The 23916-nt window shown below is 39.8% G+C and overlaps 2 protein-coding genes across 5 annotated transcripts in view; both read right to left on the bottom strand.

Moving 5' to 3' along the window:
- Positions 1–3858, bottom strand: part of mid1 (midline 1) — a 37096-nt gene extending 33238 nt beyond the window's left edge. The window contains exon 1 of one of the 2 annotated variants that reach the window (XM_085136618.1): positions 3758–3858. The gene's annotated coding sequence lies outside the window, so the exon portion shown is untranslated. Of the gene's footprint in view, positions 1–11; positions 264–3757 lie in introns of those variants that run through there. The other variant, XM_085136617.1, reaches the window with a different exon arrangement.
- A 95-nt stretch (positions 3859–3953) lies between these two features.
- LOC146500617 (rho GTPase-activating protein 6) overlaps positions 3954–23916 on the bottom strand; it is a 29043-nt gene continuing 9080 nt past the window's right edge. The window contains exons 2-14 of one of the 3 annotated variants that reach the window (XM_085136612.1): positions 21706–21865; positions 21072–21143; positions 20029–20291; positions 19640–19835; positions 19161–19216; positions 18921–19071; positions 18670–18818; positions 16354–16533; positions 15774–15871; positions 15374–15624; positions 14810–14878; positions 14660–14725; positions 3954–12353 (exon numbers count right to left, since the gene is read on the bottom strand). In XM_085136612.1, coding sequence (XP_084992738.1) covers positions 12274–12353; positions 14660–14725; positions 14810–14878; positions 15374–15624; positions 15774–15871; positions 16354–16533; positions 18670–18818; positions 18921–19071; positions 19161–19216; positions 19640–19835; positions 20029–20291; positions 21072–21143; positions 21706–21865 — 1791 coding nt within the window. In that variant the 3' untranslated portion in view covers positions 3954–12273. Of the gene's footprint in view, positions 12354–12386; positions 14726–14809; positions 14879–15373; positions 15625–15773; positions 15872–16353; positions 16534–18669; positions 18819–18920; positions 19072–19160; positions 19217–19639; positions 19836–20028; positions 20292–21071; positions 21144–21705; positions 21866–23916 lie in introns of those variants that run through there. The other 2 variants (XM_085136611.1, XM_085136610.1) reach the window with 2 other exon arrangements.

Below are 23916 nucleotides of genomic sequence, written 5' to 3'. Positions count from 1 at the left end.
ATCTGACTTACATGGTATAGCAGAATAATCTTCAAAAACGCAGAAGTAAGATGCAACTCCCACTGACAGCTCAGCTCTGTTTTTCAGCAGCACATGGGAAATTAAACAAAACATACAGTAGCATCCTGGCTAGTCTCTTTCCACACTCCCTCCCTCATTAGTAAAGCGCCCTACCCCAATCCCAGCCGCATGCTCATGCAAGCGTAAAACATGTCCAGGAAGCGTCACTTCCACTGGGCTATTTCATGGATACTGTCTCCATTAATGCCTGGGCCCACCAACCCCTCCCCTATTCCGGGGTTGAGCTCTTGCCCCTGGCACCCCACCCTCTCAGCAATGAGACAAAGAGGAGAGACAAAGGGGGGTCCACAAACCTAGGGGGACCACATTTTGATGAGTTTCTAACTAAGCAGCCAGGCCTTGAACAGATGGGATCAGTCTCCAGGGCTATCCTGCATGGCTGGCTTTAATACACAGCTATATACATCCTCGCAATTGTTAAGGTCTGCTCACTAAATGGCATGCATCACCTCATAGAGCACATGCAAGTGAAAGGCAACACAAAGGAGAATATCTTTACAATGTTATGTTTGCCATTAAGACTTCAGAAATTACGGTAATTAAAGTCTGAATGTACATGCCCAATTGAGTTAGCGTGTGCTTTGGCATCCAGATTGTCCTTTTGAGTGCAAACAGTGATCTAAGCAGCAATAATTATTTTCCTAACTAGGACAGTCCAAAACACTTCTCATTTTGCCAATAAACAATAAGATGAAAGCGTAGACTGCCCCCGCCATGGCAAAGGTTCAACATTTTAATTGCTTTCATCCCCAAGGCATGATGCCCACAACAAAGCAACACACAATCAATCCAAACATCAACCAAATGAACGAGCCCGTAAGTACCAGGCCAATTAACACTCACTGCAGTTTATCTTCAGCTTTCAACAGAGGTGTTATTTTGTGCAATTTAAGCTGGTATCTCAAAGAAAATCTGCACGTCTTCATTTTTAGAGTGTAGGAGGGTTAAGGATGTAAACTGTAGAAGATCCAGCATCTACGTACGCACATTCACTGTGCTTTATGATAGACTGGCAGAACGTATAGAGCCGCTGTGGGCAGTGACCTAGAAATGATTCTTGTCCTCTCAGTTTTCTGCGGCTTCGCTGATGCTACGTTCAGTTATGCCAGCAACAGAATCAATTATCGGCCCTGTTCTGCTCTCTACTATAGTGTATCAAACAAATACATGCTGTGATCCTAAGTGGTGGGACTGAATTTATTATAAAATATTGACATAAACAGGCATATTTTAAGGGATTCCCTACAGAGTATGTCTGTTTAGTGCTTTTAAAGCAACACTTTTAAGACACTCTGTTAATGTTTGAATAGTAATAACTTTATTCGGCACGTATAAAGCATATATTTACTACACTCTACCCTGAAATGATGAGCACAAAGTTTTGAAAATTATGACAAGGGATCAAAAGAAAAAAGTGGAAGAACAAAGGAAATGTTCATATATCATTTACAGAGGAAACTACTTATACTGCGTGGTTCAAAGCCTACTGTGTCTGGTGCTTTCTCATTGAATTGAAACACTGAGGATTTTTTCCCCCCCTTCTTTTTGGAAAAGTAAGGTCATGTTTTATGTTTAGTCCACACCACAGCCCCAAGGCCTGAAAGTCGTGGCTTGTATTTTATCTTATTTTTTATTTTTCCTGACAAAAATGTATCTTTCTGAAAGAGTGCATGGTGAACGCCTGCTACATTCGTGCTGCTTGGAGGAATCTGTAATTGCTTCCAGCTTCTGAGGGACCCACTAAAACTAGTGTTACGTCTTTATCATTATACTCTCACTGACAACACTGGAGTTATCTTATCAAAGATAGTGACGCATTGAGCTAAATACCCCCACAAACACAAGGGGCAGCAATTAAAGACAGTACTTATCCAACACAGGAAGGAATAAAAGTCTACTCTCCAGTGAAGAGGTTTAACACTTATCTGTTCTCCAGTTCTCCGTTAGAGAAACAAAGACACAGTGCCACTGTGCTCAAACATCCTACGCCAGGATATGCTTGAGGAGCTCTGAACATCTGTTTTGGTGCACTGTGTTCATGTGTTCATAGAGACTGTTGGAGCCAAAAGCAGAAGTGCAGCTGTTGGGATCTGGGTCAGCTGCGTCTGAGCTGAGCGATGTTTTCAACACACTATCTTTAAATTAAATTTTGACACTACCGTCGCCATTTCATTTAGCACTGACCATGATAACCACCGTCGTGTAGAGAACGTACACATAACAGTCTGTCACTGAGGTGTTACTGCTTCGCTGTATATGTTGGCTTGGTGCGGCCCTGCAAAAAACCTTCACCAACACTCCATCTACATGTCAACAAAACATTCCTTCGAGAGAGTTTAGGACACATTACTCAACCCTGGCCTGTGAAGCACATTCTTCAAGGTTTTAAACTGGATGAACATTTGCAGAGGTATCACTGATAGAGAGATATGCTTCAGCTGCACAGTGCGGTGAGTCCAAACACATGCATGCGCACACATTACAATCACACGGGCCCCATTTCCCCACAAGACCCCATTCCCATTTACAGTTATTGGCTCTGACAATGAGAGTGACCTAGCATCAGCTCTCGCTCTGTCACAACAACGAGGCGCAGAGAATTCACAGCTGATGGAGTTGGCACTGCTGAGCCGATGGAGACTGTTTTGTTTATCATTTGGAGTGAGGACTGACGAAATAGAGCTATATAATGAAAGCGAGAGGGAGTTTTAAAACATATATTAAAATCAGCAGACATCCAAAGCACTCAGGGGAATAATAATACATTCAAGCTATCTTCTTCTGTGTCTTTATAAAATGATTATTATTCAATACCTCAGGCACAAAAGATTAATGTTCAGAAATAGTTCGGTCGCTTAAAACTGTAGCAAGCAGGGTGTTTCAGAGAAAAAAACAGATCCAGATGCTTGCATGTAGGAAAGTACTAAAATCCTAAATGAATTCACCAGAGTTCCCTATCCGCAGTTATTTGGCACAATTGCACATTCTGGTCTGTCTGAAACAACATAGCATTGCTTCAGTTCCCACCAAAATAAAAGTTAGAGGGAGGGAAATGCCTCTCGTTGAAACTTATGAGCGATCCAGGAAAAATACACAAAACTGCACAAAACCTTAGCACCACGTTTCTTCCTGTGAATAGCAAAAGATTTATTTATTATTTATTTTTTGCCAGCTGAATAATTTACCAACAGTTGTTTTGTTCAGTTGTCAGCAGATTTGATGCATGTGCACGCATGAGTGAACTTCATGTTAAGACAACATATCTGGCCTCCCTCCCTTTTAAATTAACTTTTATGTTGAGAAGCACAAACAACCCACACTTTTAGTGTCTTACGTCTTCTTCTTATGCAAACCTGTTTGTGCAATCCTGTGCATCCATGCGTGTATTCTCCTTCACTGTGCAGACTGCAGTGTGTCAGTTTCTTATGCAGACTATAGCAGATTCCAAGGAACAGCTGAAAAAATTGCCAGAAACCTTTTACGAAAGGATAAAGGCCCCATCTTTCACCCTTTGTGACTTAGCACAGTGCTAGTCAGTTTCCCTGCTGTTCAGTTTGAAGTGATTAGCACTGGTCATGCAATTAAAAAAAACAAAAACAAAATCTAAAGTCAAGACTCAGCACTAATTAAAGTCGCTTGATCCAGTCCCACTAAATGTTTCTTTAACAGATCTTACCTGCTTCCCCATGGCTGCAGTGGTATGTGTCTCTGTCTGGTGAATAAATATTAGGCTAAAACTGAGTGTTACTGTCAGGCAGCTGGTACTTCCCCTGAGGTAAAACAGGAGACAGAAGGCTGAAGGTGTTCTGTCTGCATGTATACTCCCCTTCATTTGGGGTGTGTACCTACACATACCTCACTGACACTCACTCTGCTTCTCATCTGCTGTACAGGTTTGCACAGGAGCACGGAAAGCTCCTGAGAAGAAACTTAACCCTTTGATGAGTTGGCATTAAAGACACTGATTACCTTGAAAATCCAACCTAACCCAAAAGCTTGTGGACTGTATTCTTGGTCCATCGTGGTAGTGGCAAAGATATTAATGGCCGTTAATGAGTAGCAAAAACAGAGTGTAAAGGGTGACCAGATATAGTGTAAATAATAATAATAATAATAATAATAAATTTTATTTATGAGCGCCTTTCAAGTCACCCAAGGACACTTTACAATAGGATAACACTTAGTAAAACAATGGCAGAATAAGAACAATAAAACAAAAGCACAAGATAAAATTAACAAACAGTGGATTCACAGTGAATATGCAGATTTGAACAGATGAGTTTTGAGTTGGGATTTAAACTGGGGGAGAGAACCAATGTTTCTTATTTCTGGGGGCAGAGAGTTCCACAGCCTGGGAACAGAGCAGCTGAAAGCTCTGCTTCCCATGGTGATGAGGCGGAAGGAAGGTACAGCAAGCTGGATAGAAGAAGAAGATCGAAGTGAACGGGCAAAACAGGTAGTGGTTAACAGGTCAGAAAGGTAAGGAGGAGCGAGCTTATGAATGGCCTTGAAGGTGAGCAGAAGAAGTTTGAATATTATCCGGAATTTCACAGGGAGCCAGTGAAGTTCCTGAAGAACAGGGGTGATGTGCTGGTAGGAGGGGGTTCTAGTGATGATGCGAGCAGCAGAGTTCTGAACCAGTTGAAGCTTATGGAGGGATTTTTGGGGGAGACCATGCAGAAGAGAATTGCAGTAGTCAATACGGGAGGTAACAAGACTGTGGACAAGAATGGACGTAGACTGGGTGGAAAGACAAGGAAGCAATCTGTTATTGTTATGTAGATGGAAATAGGCAGAACGGGTGAGATTATTGATGTGAGATTTATATGAAAGTGAACTGTCTAGGATGACACCAAGGCTCTTAAATCAGCATCATAACAATACTGATAAAGAGATCTACTTCTTCACCATGGGTGGCTTGTGTTAGCAAGAAGAGAAAATAAGTTTTAAGCTTAAGGATTTGCAGCAGCCAGCAGCAAAGGCAAAAAATAAATAAATAAAAAATCTTTCTTGCTATTAAGCAAGAGAGAATTAGTTTCCTCCACCCTAATGAGAATTCATCCTGTGTGATAGATGAGTCAGTCTCAAAACACAATTCCATACTTGCTATAATGAGATCATATTTGAGGAATTGGGTGTACGGCTTTCAAGCAGGAAGAAAAAGTCAAGGGTTTGAGCTAGACCTCACCTTATCTTATGAAATTTTCACTTTTCAACTCATAATAAAATCACTGAGTATTAACACATGTCAAATAAGGTGCTGTAAGGAAAAGGAATAACAGGCAGGAAGAAAAAAACAGAGAGAGAACCTTGCTTTTCTTCACCCAGTTCTACTGAGGTAGAGATTTTAAAGCGTGTGTGGCTAGGATCTGGTCAAGTAATAAAAAAAAAAAGGCCACACAAAACAAAACTGAAAAATGGACTGGAAAGTTTTGGGAGCTGCCACTTAGAGGAAACTTAGAAACCTAAGACTGCAAGCCTACGCAGGTTATTTTGGATCAGAGAAAGGAAAGTTACAAATCATGAGTTCAAATAAAGTCAGAGTCACTTTAGTTTTTGGGGGAAGTGTTCAGTTAGGTTGTGTATCATATAGAAAAGGATTTGGGAAAACCTTCTAAAAAATAAGGTAGGGACAAAAGACTGATATCTGTCTACGCAACCACATCTCCTATACTTTGATTCTGATGGTGTGAAGGTGAGGCTAACATCCACAGTTTTAAGATGTCATTTTAAAAATGTTGTGTTGTGGTAGATACCAATAACAGTGCGAGCTGATTCAATATTTGTAAAATGGGTCAAAGTCAGGGTCACACCATCTGTGAAAATCAGTAAAAACAACTTTTATCGATCGCCTTCGAACTTTACAGCAATATACTAGGCCTTAGGGGACATGCTATGTTAATTAAAAGAATTTAACCATGACTTTCATTGTTAGAGCCCAAGGTCAAAGTTGATCTTGAAAACAAATTTCAAGAATCCATATCGAGTGTAATATATGATATATAAGGGCAAGGAGAGAACACACGTTTTCTTTTTTCAGTTTGACGCGCTACGACATCACAAACATGCCAAAGTTCTTGAAATAATCACACACTGCATGACTATGTCCTAAAAGCTAATGTTTTTACAGCTTATAGAAGCCAAAGATTTCAGGCAATTCTGCTCCAATCATATAATAATATGAAAGATAATAAAAATACATAATTTTAGTAATGCTTCAAGGTCATAGGTCAAAGGTCAGACATCACCGTGTTGTTATAAAAGCAGGCTGACATCAGCATGTTGTGATAAAAACTTCATAAAGCATGAAAATTTTAGGATAGCCCTCTATGCCCTCTATGCGCTCTCTTGTTACCTACTGCTACTACTATATAGTATAATAATGTAATATATATTCAGCTGTGCAGAATATAGACTGAATTCGTGCTCTGAATATGTTTACTAAGTCATCTGAGTTTTCAACCTTATGATGCATCTGCCTGTTGGTGATTTTAACAGCAACAATCCTTTTTTGAACATCTTGGATCTGATCAAGACACCTCTGATGAGGTTTCCAGTGACGACTGTGGCACATCAGACTGATTTCACTGTCTGTGTAACATGCACTGTGACTTTGTGCTTTCAAGAGGAAGGTTTTGTAAGCGCTGGATTACAAGGTAAAGGTTGATGCTCGGTCGAGGATGAGATGAACATGATCAGAGTTTGTTAACTCTGGCATGATCACGATGGAGAACACAGAATGATCAAGCTGACAGCTCATCAGCTAACTCAGCATCTAACAGAGTTGATGAATGAGTTGCTCCCTGAACCGGCACACCATTTAAATCTCACTCTTTCCATCTGTCGTTGCTTCCATCTTCTGATTAGCACCTCATTCTCTTATAATTACCCTTCCTGTACGAAAGTGGCACTTATTAGAGGTGGAAAATTTTGCTGGGACGGATTCTTGTTCCAACCTGTGTTGATGTTGAGGAATTTTGAACTGGAGTTTCGTAACTAAATATTTAAAACTAAGTTTAGGCTCTCTGTAGTGGATTGATCTAACTGTGCCTGGTGGACTGATGGAATATTTGAATAGTTAGAATCATCATAAAGCTGGTAAAGGAGGAAAGGTTCAATCTACTTTGAAAACATCTACTATTTGTGTGCTTTTATGCTAAGAGAGTATTGAGAGATCTAGGGAGTCAGGCCAGCTGACTCCCTAGATCTGCCTACATATGATGAAACCAGGAAAAAGTTATAGGAATTACAAGGGACTTTTCACACACCTGTTGAGGTGGGATGATTACACCTTTATGATTCCTTTGAGCAGAATACAATTTGATGACTTCACCAAATTTCCAGAATATAGCAGTGAGTGGGCAGGGATGCAGAACATTTACTGTGGAGCATCAGACATAGTATGAGACACCTGAAGTGTGAGATGGTGTTTTATTAAGGTTACCAGCAGTATAGGATTAAAGAGGAGCTAATGTGCTTGCCTTTTGAGAATAAAATGCCAGAATGTTTCGGATCAAGATAAAAGATGCTACAATCATATTTTTAGTGAAATAAATAAATAATTTGACCATTTTGCTTACATTTACATTTTAGTATTGAGCTTTTTGCATCGAAGCAGCCAGGATTTCTGGTCATGTTTAGAGTGGTCTTGAGCAACAGCTTTTAAAGGCTTTTTAAAGGTATTTCAAAGCTTTTCTTTAGACATTGGCTGGTTTTCCACTCATTTTCAGTCCAGTCTTTGTACCTGACCATTTTCAGAAGAAGAGTATTTTTTGTTTGTTTGTTAATCCACTGAACACTGACCTATATCTCAATAAAGCATAAAAAAGGGCACCCAATGAATGAATGAACTAGTTTTGCACATAACAGGCAAGTTAGCAAAGAGACTATTTTTAATTGCATCTTTATGTACTTTGTTAGTAATTGTTAGTAATAGTTGCATCCTGTTTCTTTAGTTGAATCCATGAATAAAATGACCAAAATAACACATTTTGAGAGGCATAAAATTGTATTTGTCACCAACAACTGCAGTCGATCCATCTACTATTCTCTGAAGCTTCATCAGAAATGATCTCAGTGGAAGGGTGGCAAAGACTGAACTATGCTAATTTATAAAAGAGCTAAACTGAAAGACAGTGGGAGCAGATCTGATGGCACCATAAACCCAAATTTGAATTTTGTTCAGATCAACCGATATATATGTTTGGAGGTCAATCGAGATGTAAAACAGTGAGTGTATACAGCCATCTGTAAACCACGGTGCTCTCTGACATCATTCGGGGTGCATTTCAGCCATTGGCGTGCACCACTGGGGAACAGTAAAATACCATCAGATTTTCATTCACCATGCAATACCATCTTAAGCAATGACCTCAGACACAATGCCAATAAGGTCATGGATTGAGCTCTCTGGAATCCAAGCAGTGTTACTGAAGCACAGTGGGATCACTGGAACAAAAGACTGAAGACTACTCAAACAGTTTACATGAAAACTTGTCTAAGATAGTAGAAGAATAAATGGGGTCATACTGCACATACTGCACATACTGCACTCCTGGATCTATTCCCCACTGAGGGGTGGTTTACAGTACAGTACTGTACAACTAACTAACAGTACAGCGACTCAGTGGTTGGCACTAATGTCTTACAGTAAGAAGATCCTTGGTTTAAATCCTCTCAGTGGCTGGGGCCTTTCTATGTGGAGTTAATGTGTACTCCTGGTGTCCACATGGGTTCTGTCCAGATAATCTGGGTTCCTCCTACAGTCCAAAGACATGCCTGTTAGGTTAATTGGTAATTCTTATAATTGGTAATTGGCTTTATACTTAGACTGGCTTTAGATGAATAATCTTGTCCTGTGTGCTTTGACATCTGGGATAGGCTCCAGTGCCCCTGCCACCCTGAATTGGATAAGCGGTTAAGAAAATAAATGGATGTTTGTTTTCATGTTTTTAAGAAAACTATCATCAATGGGCACTTGTTAGCAGCTTACAGTTGATAAAAGATAGGCTTAGGAGTGAGGGAACATGGCTTTTATCCTGTAGTCTAGGAATAAAATAAGTATTAACATAGAATTTTTTAAACATGATGGCTGTCTTTGTTTTCCCATTCAAACTCGTTTGGTTTGTATTTTCACTATGTTTAAGGAAGAGAGCAGAATAGAGACTGTTTACAAACAGAGCACCTAAATCAAACCTGGAAGAGCTTAAAAAACAATTTTACAGCCTGACAGTGTTGGCGTTTGTTATTTGTTGCTGTGTTTGTAAGTGGCTGGTGGCTTTGGCTCAGTGTAGCTGGCGGTATTGTTTGTTATTAGCTGGCTGCTAAGTTTGCCATGATGATTGCTACAGTGTTTCCACAAATCCTATACATCAAATGACTGCCAAACTGAATAACATACGAGATAGCACATTACTAGAATCTGCTATATCTGAAAATGAAGACCCGAGGGAATAAGGATGCAACCAAGACGACAAGAAAGAAAAAAAAATCGTCTAGAAGGAAATAGCAAGAAAAAAGAAAAAAAAAGAAAAAAAAAAGCTGCAGAGAAAACTCACCTCGGAGCTGCTGCTCCCTGTCATCTTTGAGACGAGAGTGCGAAACCTTAAAGGGTGCTGATTAAAAGCTCGGCTTCTTTATTGGCACACAGTCATATTACCAGGTGTTTGGATGTTTGCACTTTAACACTGCCATTTTTGAAGTAATTATCACGGTCCATTCTCTGCCTAATCATTAACTGCTGGCAGCCTCTTTCATTCATAACAAAGAAAGGTTATATATAATTGAAGCTTGTTTTAACATGTTTTCTACACTCTGTGTGTACTAGCTTTGCCTGTGTGCAGCCTGTGTACATAGGGGAATTAAACAGAGCTTTAAATTGCCCTGCAGAGTATTGATAATGACCACTTTCTCTTCAAGACATTTTCTGGTACTGATCACTTTTACCAGAAAATAATTGGATTCCCCCCCCCCCCCCCCCCCCCATTTTTGCCACCTAAATAAGGATTACATATAAGACTATGATTAAAAATAAACGTATTAAATGGAATCTATCTATCTATCTATCTATCTATCTATCTATCTATCTATCTAAAATATATATATATATATTTTTTTTTTTCAGTCACATGTAGCATATACCATTGCAGTGGTGAATGCTCATATTAAACATGAGTCACATTTTCAAGTAATCCCTATGAGCCCAAAGCTCTAGCTTCAAAGTGCTCTAAACTCTCCGGTTCAGCTTTTTCTTCTCTCGGCTCAAATAACAGACACACAATATATTTAATATGGTCATCTCAGACACACAGCTCAGACTTAAAGCAAATATTGTCTTTGCAAACTGCAGCTAGTCAGAAGTAAGAGGGCATAAACAGAGGTGAAAGGAGTTGGAAATTATTAAAATAGTTCCCCGTCTAAATTTAACAGTCACATGTCTTTCACACACACTCTCACACACACATATTTTCACCGAACATATGTTTATGTTCTCTGCGCATATGCTAACCGCTAAATGGCATTCTGACAGTCTCAAGTAGACTGTCAGACAAAAAAAAAGAGAGACAGAGATGGCAGTAATACTAATAAGGAGATAGATTCAGTATGTGTGTAGTTGTCCCATAAAACAAGCTTGATAACAATGAGCTATGGAGGAAAACATCTGGTTGCTCTGATGCCTGGTGTTGCATGGAAGTGGGTTTTTTTTTCCAGCCACGCAGTTTTCTGTTTGTTGCGCAATTTTGAAGACTGAACAAAACTGCCTGTGAAAACTGGATTTTGTTTCCCAAAAGGTATTGTAACCGCAGCTTCAACAATGAATCATTCACAGTCTAACGCAGCCAAAGAACTGACTTGAACCCGAGCCCTTGTCCCACCCTATATACAGCTTGCATCCCTCTGCTGTGTCCTGTGGACCCAGGGAGTGAAGAGGAATCGCTGGTAATATGCAAACCAAAATCTAAGTCTTTTTCAGACATCACAAACAAATTCAGGTCCACGCACTTATTTGTTCGGGACAAACATGTACATAGGACTTGAATACAAACATCAGAATGAAAAAAAAAAGCAAAACACAAATTTCATCCATTACTCTAGGTGCAGTGTGGTCTCTGTTTCAAAAGGGAAAATATTAATCACATTTATTTCCAATTGGAGCATGAGGCAGAACAGATGGCAAGAATGAAATGAGATTTTGCAGGCTGCTCTTGCATTGCTTCATGGAGATTGTGGCAAACTGGAGAGGGGAAGACTTTCTCTCAGTATACTGGCCCGATCATAGCAAACAGACATAGATTAAATGAGTTGGAAAGCATTGATGTTAAATTAAAAATTTAGAAAAGTAACTTTTAAGCATTACTTCAAACAACCCCTCCACAGAAGATAGTTGCTCAGAATGCAAAGCAAGTCAAGAACTGCACAAAACTGCTTAAGCTTGTTTTATCAGTGACTCAGTTGGTATCTAAAACATCACATTTTGGTCATCAAGTGTGGAGGTGGACTAAGCTGAGAGGCTTAATGCAATCACTGCCAATCCCTTTAATCTGGAACTTTTTTCTTTTTCTTTTGAAATAAACCTCATTACCCAGTCAGGACTATGACTCCCATAAGCCTCTTTTTTATTAACATTAGGGCCGTGTGTAACTCTTGCATTTACTTACCAGTGTATTATCCATTTTTCCATTAGCTGAAATGCTGGGCATCATCAGTTATTTACAGTTCTGCTAAAGTTACCGAAATACAAAAGAAGTCGAATCATAAGTCAGCGCAAAACAGCTTCTTGCCTCACCTTCCTGGGAATGCAAATGCAGCACATTACCTTGGCACTGACAAGTGACTGAGCACAAGATTTGACTTCAAGGCACACCCTCTAATTTTAAGTTAAATTTCACAAGGAGAGAGAAAGCATTTACATTTACGTGTGCTCATGCCTGCTTTAACAAGCCAGGGAATATCTCCTTTAGATGGCTTCAGATATATGGCGAATAGCTGAAAAGCAGTTAGTGCAGCTGCATATTAAGTGGTCCAGAATTGGTGCCTAAAATGACAGAAAAAGGACTGAGGACTGAGTGATTGTGCATGACTAACACCTTAATGAGCTCCACTGAGGTCTATTTTTCCTCTGCAGAGAGCTGTGTATCAATCTCAACCTTGAAACTGCAGGGCCAGGGCTCTCTTGTTTCTGACTGTTGAGTCTCATTTTGGTTGTGACCTTCTTCTGTCCTCCCTGCAGCTGCTCCTGATGCTAAGGAGTGGACTCAGACAGGATGGGCCTCCTGGTGGGAACAGAAGCAGAGGATCAATTTACATCCAGTACTGCAAAGATAAGACGTGGAATTAAATATTTGATCTCAGTCGTTTGCTTCGGGAGGTAGCTGCGGTCTGTTTGTTTTTGCCCTTCAGTGTTTGGCCTGGTAGTGTTTAGAACAATGAATGGTTCCATTTGCAGCACAGATTTTTTTATTTTTAAGTCGTGAAGACAAATGGCAGTGAGAGTGGATTCTCTGTGAAACACATCCAGACATTCTGTTCTGTTTTCTTGGTCTCATCAGAATCGGACTGCATGGCAGCCAATACAGCTTGAGTCCGACAGCTGTGGAGCCTTAAAAGGTTAACCACAAATCTTTGTATTGAGGAAATCTGCTGTCTTTGATGAATAAAAGAAGAGCGTGCAATGTAGGTGAGAAATTACCTACCACTACACTTGATAGGTGAAAACTAAAATGGGCAGTTCAGGCAATCACAATCATTCCATCATGTTACATTGACTAATCATAATGAAGCATTCACAGCTGTCTGGAATCTGTGCCAAATTTCAAAGACAGATGATTTTTTTGTGTCCAACAAAACATCCATTTAGTGTTAAATATGAGCTCGTCTCAGATCTTATGTCCATTAGCACAGAGTAAGATTAATGTTAAAACAAAATCCGTGGCCCAAGAAGATCACTCATCTTTTCCAACATGAACATAGCTCAACTCCAACACATGAAATCCCCACCACCAATCACTGTGGTGGAAGAAAAGCAATAGGAATGAAAGTTAATAAAACTCTATTTAATAGGTAATGAATTGTTATAGCCACTGACAGATCCATATTGATGTTCAAGGTTTGAAACAGCAAGGAAACCGACTATACAAAGGTTTCCTGGTCTTATGCTTCCCTCTTGTGGCCAGCTTAGGAAATTGTTTCACTGTGCTCTGAACTCCTACTGCCTACCAGTAGCCATTTTAGTAAACCTGAACCTAAAATAAATGAATAAATGAATATATACATATATTCATATCATATAATGTAATTTAATACTATATCTCAATGTTCAGTGCTGATACGTGCCACTTCCTGGTACAGCCCACAACCTTTGCTAAATAGATAGGACTCTGAAGAAATCATTACTCTGAGTGCTACTCCGAGAGAAGCCAAATGGGTGAGGCAGGAAATGTGACCACAAAGAGACAACTCTTAGTCTGTTTATTAGGAGACACCTGGAAAAAGTTGTTTTTTATTAAATTACAAATGACTGTAAACTTATATTAAATATATTCATATCTGTAAATAATGCTGCTTAACAATAATTTCTTTTGTAGCAAACACAAAAATTAGGAGTGTTGGTAAGCTGACGAACTTCTGTTAAAATGTAAGCATTTTCTTGAAAGAAAAAATACAAAAAACAATGAGCCATGAACTCAAGACACACACATATTATTGCAGCATTTACAGATGTGTCTAGATTAGGTTGCTATAAATTTAAAGAAATATTAAAAAAAAAAATTATATTTACATTCAGCATTAATATAAAACAATATTCAAGTCCAATTATTACATTCAAGTCTACATACAAGTTTTTCATGGTTGTTTAAAAAAAATACAAAAACATACACAATCATGCTTAAACTATATAGTTAGTGCAAAATAACAATAACAAGTATATATCATTTAGCATTTTATATTCAGTATAAAACACTAAAATCAACTGATAATGTTAACTGCGCAAAATGATGACCTGATGATGTGACAGGAGACGTGCACGTTTTAAAAAAAAACATTGATCCACAGTCTGCTTATCAGTTAAGAGTGGGTCACACCAACGTTTCTGGCAGAGCTTCTGGATTTTCTTTTGACATCATCTTCCATATATGCCACCTCTCTTTCTGCCAATTTGAAGAATCAGGGCCTTTTTCAACTCCAGGCCCAGTGGCATCTGCTGTATCTACAATCTTGAAGTCAGCGCTCTGCTGGGACTGTTGTGGGATTTGGGGGTCATGCTGAGATTTTAAGAGGGAGGGTGTGGAGTGAGAAATATGAGTCTCTCTTAGAGGTCGAGAGCAGTTAAGGGAAGATAAACTGTCAGTCTTGACCTGGAGTAATGGACATTCAGTGCATCCTGTCCTTTGTGCTAAGTTGTCTGAGCTAACAGCTCCTGATTGGCTGCTCATTGCCTGATGTAATAATAACAATTCTGGGTGTCTATGCTCTCGTTGGTCATCGGGACCACTGCTGCAGCGAGTCACCGGAGGGTGTGGCCTGCATTCCGAAACGCCCAATGACATTTGTGTTGCACTGACAGGCAGCTTGTTGTTACCTTGGTGACTGCTCAGCCCCTCGGATGAGCCGTATGAGTCACATTCCGACACGTCTCCAAGGTATCCTGGGAGAAAACATTCATTAGCATCCAGCATTTATTCCATATCCAAAGACCATCTGGAGCAACATGTAAAATGGATTCAGTTACCGGCGATGCCAGTGAAATCCTTTCCGAACAGCTCATGCCAGGTGTCCCAGAAACTGTCAGCTGAGGTCTCTAACAGAAACAAAAGCACTAAGAGGATTACTTTCTTTGCTTTAATGCATATTATCTCAATGCAAAATATGAGAAGGTTAAAGCTATTTCACCTTTTTTAAGCCTCTTTCTGTTTCCTTTTGGCCTTGGCAATGTGACGTTTACAAAGAAATTATCTTAGATATATTAGATACTGGAAGTTATGGAAATGATTAATGACATGTGACCATCTTGTCTTTTAAAGAGAGAAATAAACGCCTCCTTGGGAGTATTTCAAGCATCAAAATGATACCATAAAAAATAGAAGTTATCATGTTTTATTATTTGGAAATATACTGTCATGTTTACTGTTTTATGTTCATATTACAAATGTATTCATTATATCTGAACTTTAATGTGACTTTAAGGCACTGTTGGCTAACAGATGTGGGAGTGAACTCTCAGGAAGAAAATTCCCCAGATCTTTCAAGTTACACTTTATACATTAAAACTATTGTTGAAATGAATTTTGTTCACCTTTGTCAGTAGAAAGTGTAGGGGAGGTACTGCCAGAGTTGTCTTTTGATTGGTCTCTGAGTTTGTCCTGTCTGGGAACTCTGTCTGAGAGCAGACTGCCGTCCTCTGTGTATTTAAACCGCGGTCGATCGGACAGGACGGGAGAGTTATTGTCATAGGGGGAAACCTCTCCACTAGATGGCTTGTGTGAGTCACTGGACAAGCGTCTGTCAGTCAGAGAGAACGACTCTTCTGACCTAAGGCTGGGCTCTCTGTGAAGACAAAGCAGACGCAATATATTAATGGATGGGTATGTTTGGACAAATCTGTGACCACGAGATATAATGTGTGCTTGATTCTGATCATTTAAGTAGTCATGCATGCACATAAATGCACAATGAGACAAAAGGCAGAAACTCACGAGCATTGTGAAGCCTTTCTCCGCAGTAAATAATCCACCACATCAGGATCTGTTTCCTGCAAACTCATCAACAACTCATTCTGCAGGTCAGGGGGCACCTAGAAAAAAAAACATAAATTTGGTTTCTCCTTCATCCTCACTCATTGATTTGGTGATTAATCGCATCAGAACGAAACTCTTCTCCAGAAGGGTTTAAAAAAAAGCCTACGCTGCTCGTTTATAGTGAGTCATTTACCAGATGTTTGCAAGGTGCACTGAGAAAATAATTAATGTAAATACATGTTTGATTGACTTCTACCCTGCTGATTTTCTTGACAGATAATTTTCAGATAGTTTAACTTAAGTGTGACTCGGCTGAGGTTTCAGTTGAAAAACAGAGAATGTAGATAATGAAGATGAGCATCCTGGCATCATCACACTGACAAAACAGAGGCTGGAATCATATTTTACCAAACCTATATTTGAAGTCGATTTTTATATCTAGATGGGTGAACTTGCACAAGACACAACAGCAAACACTGACTGACCAAAGAAAACCTTAAGAATGTTTAACATCTTAGTTTGCAGTTAGAGCCCTTACCATAAACAGCGTATCATATGTATCGATCATCTTTTGGACAACGCCGATGATGGCTGCACTCTCCTCTGCACGGGCAAAACTCTCTACTGCAAATTCTTTGTCTGAGTTTTTTTGCTTGTGTAAGAGGTTGGGTCCAAAGACGGTAGCTAAATTAAGCGATGTCATCTTGTTGCCTGTAACCTAAACAAAAGAGAACACAGAGTTCTCATAACATGTTTAAACTACTGAACAAACACATCTTCTAACTAAACTTGCATTATATCAATTTATTTGCACATATTTTGCTTTTGAGTTGATGATTAATAATCATATTGGGATAAGCTGATCACTTTAACTGTCTCGTCATTCTCAAACAAAGTGGTGCATAACATGACATAACAGTGCAAAAACATGAAGAATCACTGGTTTGAGTCCAGGAGGAGTCACAAATTCCCATTAGGATTATGTCAGGATGAGATCTACTGTGAAAAATCTGTCAAATCAAATATGCAGATCCATCTATATCAGGTTTATTGCAGGGAAAATTAGTTGCAATTGAAAAAAAGATGGAAAAAGAAAACACCCATGGGCCTGAAAGCTTTTGCAAGTGATCTACTAATAAGGCACTAAGTTATTCATGCAAAAATAGCCGGTTCATTGCAGTAATGACCAACACAAGCTGCCAAGAGCAAAGCAAATTACTGAAGACAGCTTAAGGCGAATGTTTTATATATCTGTAAGAAACTGGTAAGAACTTTGTGGGAATTTGGATGCTGGGCCATTTGCTCTTTGGCTAGCTTTGTCAGCTCAGGTGTGGAGAAAAACTGCTTTAATACAATCAAACCTATATGCCTGGAATCTGTAACAGCTGTCCTGTGAGATGTGCAGAATAACAACACAAAACACTGTGCGCCATCAGATCCTGTCTGAATATTAATGGAGTTACCCCTACTGTGTTTATGCACTGCTGAGTAAAGACACGTACAGGCTTTTGTACTCTCTGCAGTTATCACTGTATGGGCTGATCTCTGTGTAGAAATGTGACTTGAAGGACAAAATACTGGAAATTACCTTGTTCACTGTAAAAAGTAAGTTTGCTGCCTCTCATACATCACGGTTTGTATCTATCTTGTTTTAAGAAATTATTGTCCCCTTCCACTACGTGTCCATGTAAAGTTGTGCCCTGTTACACTGAAATACCAGTGTGATTGAGGACAAGAAATATGTGAAGTGCTTTTCTAAACATTCAGTGGGAGGAAACAGCGAAGAGCCGAAGGACAGAGCCAAAGTTCTGCCACCGCACTTACAACTTTGACTAATCCACCCACAGCAATTACGCACTCATTCCGATAACATCTCCTGTTGGCATTTCAAATAAATTAACGTTCCTAGCAGCAACTATCACAGCCGCATCAGGCGCAAAATAAGACATGCTTTTTCCCGAGTTAAATAATGGTGTAATTTGCACTAATTCGCCTGCAACAGTCCTTAGTAAATCACATTTGTATGATTCATTTAAATAATCTCCTCCCTAATTTTTTACACTTATTGGCCCTTCCAGTTAGGTTTATTATTTGCCACGCAGTGAAAAGAGCATTTACCAAATTTCATTAAATGATGCTTGCCTCGAGGCGACCGTTGTTGTTGACTGTTGTGAAATAAACTTAATTGAATGATACTTATTCCACCTCAAAACCTATGAAGTTAATGCTTATGTTTTGTTCATCAATTCTGAACCATGAGAGGGAAATTTAATCCACAAAATGTGTCCATGCTTTATAGCCACAAAATTGACACTGTGCGTATTAAGTAAATCCCAAGAGTAGCTTTTAAAAAGCCAATTGAGGGTTTTGCACAGAACAACAGTAAATCTGGCCCTAAGACAGAAGAGAATGATACCAACGTGCAGTGTTTATGTCCTCACTCAGTGGTTATTAAAGAAACCATATTGTGCATAAAGGTGTTGCGTTTTGGTATGTCCCTTCCTTCAAATTATAAATAAGAGGCCTCAGATGTACTGCATATCTTTTTGAATTCCCTCCGATGGCAGTTGGGATACAATGTATCAGCAGTTTGTCAATGAGATTGTTTTGTGATTTAACATATTTTTTTCCTATTCAGCGATAGAATCAACGAGCTATAAAATTTGGTTTCTTGCCAAAAGAGGCAGTCCCTAAGGGTTAAACTCTGGGCGTCTTCTGGGAGCAAAGAAGACAAAATTATTAACTAAATTATCATCACCTCATTGTGTGCTACCTCACACTTATATAAAATTCATCACACAAAAGCTTGTGCTTCTCAGAAGCATTTTAGACTGCTGTAAAAACCAGCCTCTACCTTCTGTCCCTCACTGTCCAGGCTGTCTTCAGCATGTGCAGACACAGTGGACAACAAGCCGAGGAGGCGCTGTAGCGTGTCGCTGTTACAGGGAGGAAGCATAAACACCAGGAGCTGGATGGCACTGTCTTGCTCTGAAAAATTCAGCACTGTAGAAGAAAAGAACAAGAACAACAACAAAAAACAGTTAACATTAATTTCAAAGTAATCAGAAGATAGTGGATTGTTTATTGTATATGTCTTTTTCTTACACATTGTATTGATGAAGGCTGTATAAAGTTCTTTTGTCAGCAGTGACTCAGGCATGTCTCTTAAGAATTCTTTAAACAATGCAGCTACATCATGGACGCTGTGCTCTTCATCCATGTAAACCTCCCATCCCTGGTCGAATTCCTCACGAAGCTGGGTGAAATATTGTGACAACTGATATGGTTAAAAGGTTACCCGTGGATAAAGTGCAGAGGTGTTAAAAAGCTAAGCTGACGTCTTACTTGTCGTACTCGCTTCTTGGAACTCCCAACACGAAAAATTCCAATTGTCTGTAGGGCTAAACAAAGACAAAGATGCTCCTTTAGAGCCAACTTCCAAGGCATTTGCATCGCAAGACAATGAACATTTAACCAAGTGTTTAAGGGGATATTCTGTATATAGCTAGAGCTAGGGTACATCCTGGACAAGCCCCCAATCTTTCGCAGGTCCAACACAAAAAGATAGACAACCATTCACACCTAAGGCCAGTTTTAAATGACCAATTAGCCTAGCCCCACTAACTACATGTTTCTGAAGTGTGGGAGGAAGCCAGAGTGTCCAGAGAGAGGGGAGCACACAAATTCCACACAGAAAGGCAGAAAGCCAGATGGTGGATTAGAACCCAGGACCTTCTTCTGTGAGGTGCATTACTGTACATTTTATAGAATTTAATTTGATATTCTGCACTGTGTTTATGTACCTTTACTTGTGCACTACGTACCGTATTTTTCCAGGTGCTGGCAGCACTGGTCCACTATCTTGGGCACCTGTCTGTAAATAGGGTTAAGGCTGAGCTTTTCGTCATGGTGCTTCTTCGTGTTGCCAGCTGCCTCTTCTGGCAGAGACAGCTGGAGTGCCTCCAAGAGCCGAGACTGGTTGTCATCAAGGTCAGTGATGCAATCCACAGACACTCCGCCCTGTTAAGCAGATGGGTGACAGTATAATGACTGGAAAAGCAATTGATCATATGCTGTGAATGGCCACATCAACTCCGGGGGAACATCTAAAAGGTCACAAATTCTCAAAGAAATCTCGAGTGCAAGCATAATCAGACAAATAACTTGTTATTCTACATCAGTATATGTAAGGTTTGTTGACAGGGAAGCCTACCCGTCTGCGTGTCCGTGGGGCTATGTCTGGTGTGCTGGGCAGTGGTGATTCATTAAGGGTCTCAGAAGTGGAGCTCAGTGACGAGTTGCTGCTGGAGAGCTCTTTGTTAGCCCTTTTGTAGCTAGATGTAAGATGAAGGAAGGATAGCATCAATTCAGTGGGGTCACTGTGCTCTTCCCGTGGGTGATCGTGCCGCAGCTTGTGCATGCGGTCGTTGGTTATGACATGCGACAGTGGTATGCCAAACGCCTGTGGCGTGGTGTCTATGTGAGGGGGGAAGAGCAAGACAGCGAGACTTAAAGTTCACATAGAAGCTCCAAGTCAACAGAAAGCTTATCTTTAGATGTGTCAATCACGGCGGCGTATTATCCATTTCACTCTCTGGATTAGTTTCCGTAGAAAGCATTTAATATATATTTTTAAATAAATCCTGCTCAAGATAAATGCCAAGAACACTGTTCTACAACCACACTTAATATTCAGAGTGAGGGAGCACATACTTTCCCAAGTGCTTTTGTAAACAAAAAGGGAAAAGAGGAAAGAGGGGGCTGGGCATGCCTGAGGATAGGCTGTAACGAACAAGCCACCACTTAAGATTGTTTTAGTTATTTCCCTCGACTGCCTGTCTGACAGAGAACATCACTTTCCTGTTGGATTGTTGCAGCGGGCGGGGCAGCGTGGCGGTTGGAGATCACAGCCTTCTCTGTACTGATTTTGATCGCTCAGTGCTCCATGGGTATAAAAAGCTGAGATTGTCGGCTTCAGTGAGTCGATACAGCTTCAGCCAAAAGGGATAAAAGAGTATTTTTTAAAATGTAACAGGCTGACTAGACTAGAAACTGGAAGGGAATGAAAGTCTTACAAGACTCACTGGTTCTCCTACAGATCTAAAAGATAGCTGTGTTTATCTTTATCTGTTTAAGAAGTGCTTGAAAGCACCAAAGTTCCTGCTATGCTGCCATTACTTCATGTTGTAAATAGAAAATTGGGAGAAAACTACCCTTTAAAGCACCAGAATTAAGACTATATCCTGATCATGTTACCTTTGTCTTTACTCTTCTCTTTAGATAATGAATCCAACTTCCTCCTGAGTGTCTTCTTGTGCTTGTGGCCATCTAAAAAAAGAGTTGCAGGTAAAAAAACCAGAAGTCTAGATAATATGTTTCTGTTTTTGTCTGCTCCACTTGATATTCTCAGGGTCACTACACAAAAGAACTAAGAAACATACACAAACTATATAAAAAAATGTCAAGATAATGATATGCAAAGCCAATCTTAATTCACCGTGAATTTACAGGACTGTTCCTTTTCAGAAAACAGCACATTTTTCACATGTCCTCTATTTATGGCGTTTTCAAAGCACTACAGACTCCAGGGACTCCAGCTCACCAGAAAATAAACAGTTTTTAAAAGCTTTCTTTATAGAGGACAGCAGTAGTGGACTCCAGAAATGATTCAGCCTATTACTGGAGAACGTAGATGAGCTCACGTCATTAAACCAATGAGTTTATGAGTATGACGCCCTTACACAACAAAAAGGAGAAAAAGGAAAGAGGAACATTTCCCATCTGTTGCTCAGCATGTGTTTTTTCAGAAAGTGTCTTGCCTGAGACAGAATAACAACTTGGGAGACAAGAAGAGGCCTGTAATTGTGTGTGTGTCTGTGTGTGGTAATACATTTAGGGATGGTGATGTGGCAGCCCAGGTCATGACACCGAAGCAATCGCTTGAAGGCCACATCCTGGAGACGAACCCTCTCCAATTCTGAGAGGCTTTGCAGGGGGACGGGCTTGAGGCCAACAGTGCCTCCTGACAAGCTGTTCCAAGTGAAGTCACCCTGAGGGCAAACACAAACATGCAGGTTTTAAAGCACATCAGACAATTACATCCATAATTTGTGTCATACGTTCATGACCTGTCACACTCTCTGCAGATGGCAGTGTGCATCAACTGGCAAACACTTGCAGTTCTGCTTCACTTGGCAGCTGAAAATCATCAAAACTGCTTCCCACGAGGGAAACTGGCAGACTGCACGGGAGAAACAGGTTGCAATGTGCAAATGTTATTCATTTCTTGTTGCGATTGTATTAAACACTTTATGTAATCCATCACAAATATTTTTTCTGCATGTCAAAACAAGAATTATGAGGTGTTGACATTAGTGATGCTGCCTGACTGAACTTGTGCCCCAGTAATGTGAGGCCTTTTGACCGTATGCCTCCACCATACAGTGAAGTTACAGTTTGCATCCATATCTGTCCAGACACACATGCAGTGTCATGTGAAAAAGAAAGTGTTCACAAGACTCTATGCATTCCTGTGAAAGAAAAAACCACTACACTCCATCATTCAATAGCATGCACCGTTAGCAGCAATAACTTGAATTATTCATTTTCTATATGACTTTATAGTCTTTTACATTACTTTGGAGGAATTCTGGCCCACTATCCTGTACAACGGTGCAGTTCATTGAGGTTTGCAGACATTGTTCCAAAGCCAATGCAACACCTGGCCCAACTTTTCTTTTCCAATCTTTCTGTTGCAAATTGCTGCTGTGATTTTGGATCGTTGTCCTGTTGTATGACTCAATTTTGGCCTAGCTGTAGCTGTCAGACAGACTGAGGACAGAGCACTCCATCACTGAGCTTAACAGCTGGTATGAGGTGTTTGTTCTGATATGCTGTGTTTGGTTTTCGTCAAACATCTTCACTTAGGTCTTGCCTGACAAAAGGAGATTGTTACAGAGCTCCTGCGGTCTGTTCAGATGCAACTTTGCAAAGATAAGCCGTGCTGCCAAGTTTTTTTTTAGAGAGAAGAGGGTTTCTCCTGACAACACCTTACAAACAAGCCGTGCTTGTTCAGTCTTTTCCTAAATGCACTGTCATGAACTATAACATTTAGCATGCTAATTGAGTCCTGTAAAGACTGACATGTAGCTCTTAGTTTTTTTTCCTCCAATTTCTTTGACTCTCTGAGTCTGACCTTTGAATAAATTTGCTGGGACTTCCACTTCTGTGAAGATTGCGGCATTGCACCGATTACACCAGATCAACAAAAACCTTATAAACTTAGGCTTTAATAGGGGTGGTCACACTTGCTGATGACAAATTAATCAAGTGCATGTGATTATCATCATCTACTTACATTTTGAATTTCTATGGAAGCCGTACTAAGTACTCAGTTTTTCACAGAACTACAGAGTCCTTTCTTTTTCACATGACTGCCATATATGTGTCATCAAAGATTAGACTCACGAGTTCATTGTGGGACTAAAACTGAAATATATTCACAATCACTCTTTCTGTTAACAAGTGATAGTGCTTGAAACATGTATTAATGTCATTATGACCTTTGACTACCATGTAATAGTCAGCTGGGGCCAAGTAAATGTTTTTTTCCCAAATTAAAAATAAACAAATAAATAAAAGCCTCATAGCATAACTGTTTTTACCTGAATGAAACAAACTGACATATGGATTTGTGCAACACCTAAAAACACGTTGCCATAGGGCACAGCTGCTGGAAACCAAACAAAAAGCAAAAGTTTACCTAGATCAGCTGAACATCAATACTGACTGTGCAATAATAGCTCCCCTTAAATGTGAAACGCATCATCTTAATTTCTTTTTAGCTCAATTTAGTATAGTGTGTGATGGTGTGTACGGTTTTAGCAGGTGCTTGTCTATCGTCTAAAAAGCCATTTCACAGAAAAATCCTTCATTAGTAAACACTGTGACAGATATTCTAAAGGTCTTATACTGGAGTAGTGACAAGGAAAATAATCTGATCTGAAATCCTCAACCTCTGAGCATCGCCATCCCAGAGATTACCCTGCTTTGATCCAGTACAGTCAAGCCAGTCATATGAGCCATTTTCCAAAGAAGCTTA

This window comes from Neolamprologus multifasciatus, chromosome 16, assembly GCF_963576455.1.
Source record: "Neolamprologus multifasciatus chromosome 16, fNeoMul1.2, whole genome shotgun sequence".
Lineage (NCBI taxonomy): Eukaryota > Metazoa > Chordata > Actinopteri > Cichliformes > Cichlidae > Neolamprologus > Neolamprologus multifasciatus.
Note: the sequence above shows the minus strand (reverse complement) of the source record. Positions and strands in the feature narration are given on the sequence as shown.